Consider the following 6,000-nt stretch of genomic DNA (forward strand, 5'->3'; position numbering starts at 1 on the left):
ATGTGAGACGAGACGTCTCGTGTGTGGGAACCAGAGGCTCTCGAGGCGGGAAAAAGTCCCGTATCTAGGTTGTTGTCATGACAACCGTTGCCGAGTGTCTTTCTTCGAGGGTTAGAGGTTCAGTCTCCTGTCACATCATTAGTCTCGAACGCCGTTCTTCATTTTCCATAATGACACGAGAGCGCCGGATCCCGCTCTCCCTGCTGGGTATTTGGTTTATGATTGGCCTTAGGCTGGCATTCGGCAGCTAATTTCTGATTGGATGAGCCACGTTTTGTTATTCTGCTTGGCTATAAATGACCTAAAGTTGCAAATTCACTTTAGTATTGTCGCCCGGTAGTCAATAATTATATCTTTTAAAACTCCAAAATGACAAAAAATGGTCATGCCTTAAAATATCTTGAATGTAACTCGACACCCTTGCCTCATTTAGTATGCGCGGTTCTATGAATATGCAAATGAGCCCCGCCTCCACTCACTCACTCAGCTCAGAGATCCACTGGTTGACGATCACGCGTTGATCTGATTGGTTAAGCTAGTTTGTGACTGAATCTTGATTTAAGAATTTCTAGATATTTGGACTGGAAACGAGACAAAAATACTAAGTAAGAAAAGCATATTTTGCAGTGTGTGTTTCTATGATTTGGTGTGTTGCGATTGTTTTGTGCAGGTGTTTTTGGAGCCGCTCTCTAAAGTGCTCGGTCAGGCCCGATCTAAAGCACTCCTGCTGGACGTCGCCCGATCAAACACGCGTCACCTGAGCAAACTGCACCAGATGGGGCTTCTTCTGGGAATAACCGAGTGGAGAGGAGACTTCAACAGCAGACTGGCCTCTCCAGCTCGCCCCGAAGCGCCCGCTCAAGTCAAGAAGGTCCGGTTCACTTCATCAGCACCGCGTTTCAAACTGGATTCTGTAGACACCAAAATTGTTTTAAACACTGTTGGTGTCTTACAAATGTGCGCTTTTAAATGTTTCCAAAAGGTTATACAATACAGTAACTGTTCTCATCTCATTACGAGGAGGGATGCATCGAATAAAACCGAAAATGCATCATGACTGCGATTTAATTAAATTAATATATGCGCTGCATGTTTCAGTGTGAAGCGCACATCTGTGTTTATGTACACATGAGCTGCTCATTTGAGTTGCTTTAACGTGCGTTTTTCTTAATGCGAGACACGGCAGGCAAAAGCATCGGGTTTTTTTCACTGGTCAATTTTGAGATTTTGGGATATTTGTCTTCAATAACACGTCTTCTGTCAGACTTGTGGTGAAAAAAAGTCTGAAATACACATTAGGTCTTTATTTTACTAACTGTGTCTGTTTGTGTCTGTAGATTTCTCATAAATTCAGCAAAAGTTTGCGTTCTAAATCAACATGATCCCCGATCTCGGTCTCCTGTCATCACACACACCGTTAGAAAGCTCTCTCTCCTGTACAATGCTATCGGATCCAAACATGGTAATTTCCTTTTTATCAGCAACCAATCGTGAAAGTAAAAGCGCTGAATGCGCGATCTCATTGGCTGATGATAAATCTTTAAAGGCCGTTTTCTCAAAATGACTTTTCTCTCATTCTCCAAGTCCGAGATCTCCACTTCAGTCGCACCGATATACACCAAACCTTCCAGTCCTGTGCCTAGTTATATTATGAAGATATTTACAGAGGGATTTGTAAATATATTATTCCTAGCCTGATTTATATAACATTTTATTCCAAAAAACATGGCGAAAATAAATTTTTTAAGGCTATTGACAGTATATTCTGATTTACAGGATAACAAAAGTAGATATCCATAAATCCCTCCGTCATTTTCCCCCATCTAATATGTGAACACAATGAAAAAATACATTTTAACCTGGCTTTATCCAATACTCAGATTTCGTTTTTTTTTAAATATATATATGCAAATTAGCGCATATTTAATTAGATATTGGCTAATTTGCCTATTTAAACATTAAATTACAGAAAATGTGTAATACATTTTTTCTCATCTTAATGTAAGTAATCAACTGGGAAAGTTTCATGGTGATATCTGCTAGTTAAAAATATTACCCTATTCACCTGTAGTGTCGCCTTAAATACTACTTTTTTTTTTCTTTCTTTTTTAGCAATTTAATACTTATTATCATTTATGAATAATAATAAAATGTAATAGCAGTATTATTACTACTATTATTTATAGCCATTCTGATATACATAAACACAACATTTTGGACAAATTGTGCAGTACTACCAAAAAGAACAGCAAACCTGGATTTTTTTTACATCGCATTTTAAGTCTCAATTGCAATTTTTATCACAAAAATCATGCATCTCTAATTTAAAGTCATAAATGATAACCTGCAGACAATGCAAAAGCAATTCAACACAACTATATACTGTAAGTATAACGATGTAACTAAATATATGTGACCCTGGACCACAAAACCAGTCACATGGGTCAATTTTATGAAATTTAGATTTATGCATTATCTGAAAGCTGAATAAATAAGCTTAAGAATAAATAAGGATAGGACAATATTTGGTCAAGACAAAAATATTGTAAATCTGGAATCTGAGGATGCAAAAAAATGTAAACATGCATTTATGTTCACGATTGTGCTGCATTCACTCACAAAAATACATGTTTTATATATTTACGGTAGGACATTTACTAAATATCTTCATGGAACATGATCTTAATATCCTCATGATTTTTGGCATAAAAGAAAAATGGATAATTTTGACCCATACAATGTATAGTTGGATATTACCACAGATTTACCCGTGCTGCTGAGACTGGTTCTGTGGTCCAGGGTCACATGTGTTTTTGCCTCGACGCTGCTTCTGAATAGAGTTGCAGGACGCATGTGAAGGAACTGAATGAGAAAATGTTCAGATTGAGTGTTTATTCATCAAACACCTTCCGATCTCTGCAGTTCGTGGTGGAAGACTCGATGAGCGACATGTCTTCAGTGTTGAGTCTGAATGAGACGGAGAACGACGAGCAAGCGCTCAGCTCTTCCTCCAGCAGCCCGAGGGGAGCCCGGCCGCAGGGTGAGCCGCACTCGCTTCAGTCTCACACACGTCACATGATAGACCTGCAGACCGTTAGTTAAAAACAGAACTTCTGTCATGTAGTTCTCAGGGTCAGTGAGAGGCATTTTACTGCAAACCTTAAAGATTAAATAAAAGAACAATACATAAGATCATATGGCTTAAAAATTAAAGATAGACAATAAAAAAGTGATAAAAATGTGTAGAAGAATATGATTTAAATGACTTAAATTAATAATAAAAGTGATAATGTGTAGAAAAATGTCTTAAAAATGAAATAAAAAAATGATATACAAATAAAATGATGAAAAGGTGTAGGAAAATATGGCTTAATTTAGATAAAATAATAAAAAGTGATCAAATGTAGAAAATTTTGGCTTAAAAATCATATAAAATAACAATAAAAAGTGATAAAATGTGAAGAAATATGGTGTAAAAATAAAATAATAAGAATAAAGTGATAAGAATGTGTATAAAAATATGGCTTAAATATTATATAAAATAACAATAAAACAGTGATCAAATATGTAGAAAATATGGCTTAAAATTAAATGAACAATAAAAATGTGATACATTATTGAAAAAGAGTTAAAAACTAAATGAAAGAACAACAAAAAAAGCTATTCAAATTGTTTATCAAAATATGGTTTCAAATGAAATAAAATAAAAATAAAAATGTTTAAAGAAAGTCTAGGAAAAGAGTTTAAAATTAAATAAAGAACAATATAAAAGCTGATCAAAATGTATATCAAAATATGCTTTAAAATTAAATAAAAGAACAATAAAACATTTTTTTTTAAAGTGTAGGAAAAGAGTTACAAATTAAATAAAAGAACAATAAAAAGGTGTTAAAATGTGTAGAAAATATGGCTTAAAATGAACAATAAAAATGTGATAATGTACTGAAAAAGAGTTTAAAATTAAATCAAAGAACAAATTGTTTAAAATTTAATTAAAGATTGATAAAAATGTGTAGACGAATATGGTTTAAAGTTAAATAAAATAACAATAAAACATTTTTAAAATGTGTAGAAACTGTCCCCTTTTAAGCACTTTTTTCTTCTTCTTAAATGACTTTATTCAGACAGTGAAGATGATGAAGATGAGCAGATGTTCGAGCTGGTGTCTGAGGGCAGTGACGAGACAGACAGCAGTGATGAAGAGGAGGAGGAGGACAGAGGAAACTCCTCAGCTGATGATAAACCAGAGGAAGAAGAGGAAGAAGAGCTGGATCAGCACAGAGCCGTCGTAGAGGACATCAGGTTCGTTCAGCTCACGAAGCTCAGTGCCGGAGCGGAGCACAAAACTCTGATCCTTTACGGTTTTTGAGCCACAGATTGGATCAGTTTTCGGATCAGCAAAAAAAACAACTATATATATATATATATATTAGGGTTGTCCGTTAAACGCGTTATTAACGGCGTTAACGCAAACCCATTATAGCGGCGTAATTTTCTTTATCGCGAGATAAACGCCTAGCAAACTTGTCATTTTTTTTACATGCTTTTGCAACAACTAGTAACGTTATTAAAACTACAACACCACACCGGATCTAGCTAGACCAGAAACAAAACAACAGCACGCCGCACACACTTGTCGCCGCACACACTTGTCGCCGCACACACTTGTCGCCGCACACACTGGTTTGGGCTTGCGATGCAAACCGGCCAAAGAGTGGACGAGATCGCAGCGCCGAGCCGCGTCTAGGACATCTCGTATCGCACATCGGACGCGCACTTTCTCAGTTTATGGCCAGCAATAAAAACGCCGACTGGCGCCTCCGGTGTGTGTACACTCATAGAGAATAATGTGTTCGAACTATAAATACGAGGCGCTGCGCTTCTCGTCCGGTGTGCAACCCCCTTTAACGTTACGTTTTGAGTGGATGAATGATTAGCGCGAGACGACGAAATGGATGCCAATAAGATTCTGAATGGAAAGTTTACTTTTAAAAATTTGCCAAATGGTTCAATTGACAAGACCAAAGTGATCTGTGTGTTGTGTCGTTGTGAACTGAGCTTTCTTCGTCCAGTCTAAATACCACTTGATGGCCAAGCACACACACACACACACACACACACACACACACAGCTGATGCGTTTCTACACCCACTCGTCAACATCAGTAACGTCACCTCGTCAGTATTTCTGTCACCCTTTTATTGATGGACAGAGTTACATTGTGTGAGAGATTATTTGCTCCAAGTGAATGTTAGTGTGAAATTGAACACAGTATATGTTGTTTTCAATAAAAAACATTTGCACAAAGCAAGCCGATCCACTTTTCCATGTTGATAAGAGCATTAAAATGAGAATAAATTATGGGACAAAAAGAGAACAAGAGACATTTAGAATAGATAAAAATGTGCGATTAATCGCTAGTTAACTATGACATTAATGCGATTAATCGCGATTAAATAGTTTAATCGTTTGACAGCCCTAATATATATATATGGGGGGGGAGGGGGGGTAACTTTGCTTTTCATTTATTACTTAAAGGGATAGTTAACTTTAAAGATTACTTTAAAATAGGGCCGGGACTTTAACGCGTTAATTAAGATTAATTAATTACACAAAAAATAACGCGTTAAACATTTTTAAACACCGCACTTATTTTTGCACCGCGGAACGTTTCTCACTGGATGAGTTTAGGCGGACCGATTATTCTGGAGCACCAACTAGCGTTCACAACTTCCATAGACAGTATTTAAACGATAACTTCTAGCGTTGCCACCCACCCGTCCCGGTTTTCCAGGGATTGTTCTCTTTTTTGAGCGACAGTCCCGGAAAATGTATATTCTTTCCCGGGACACGTATTTTCCCGTTTTTTTGTGAAAATGTACTTCTAAAGTAGAATTTCCTGGTTTCAAATTAAACCGTTTCCGTCTACTGTTACTTTGTTTTCTTCATGGTTGTGTACATCCAATCCTGTGTCCGTAAACGGATACTGTATGTAAACGG

General features: G+C 36.7%; 1 protein-coding gene across 2 annotated transcripts in view; it reads left to right on the forward strand.

Annotated features, from left to right (window-relative positions):
- Positions 1 to 6,000, forward strand: part of LOC306989864 (uncharacterized protein) — an 89,658-nt gene that overhangs the window by 32,839 nt on the left and 50,819 nt on the right. For both annotated transcript variants that reach the window (XM_079595924.1, XM_079595925.1), the window contains 3 exons: positions 671 to 871; positions 2,923 to 3,040; positions 4,125 to 4,302. In XM_079595924.1, coding sequence (XP_079452050.1) covers positions 671 to 871; positions 2,923 to 3,040; positions 4,125 to 4,302 — 497 coding nt within the window. The remainder of the gene's footprint in view (positions 1 to 670; positions 872 to 2,922; positions 3,041 to 4,124; positions 4,303 to 6,000) is intronic.

This window comes from Phoxinus phoxinus (assembly GCF_949152265.1).
Source record: "Phoxinus phoxinus genome assembly, chromosome: 21".
NCBI lineage: Eukaryota > Metazoa > Chordata > Actinopteri > Cypriniformes > Leuciscidae > Phoxinus > Phoxinus phoxinus.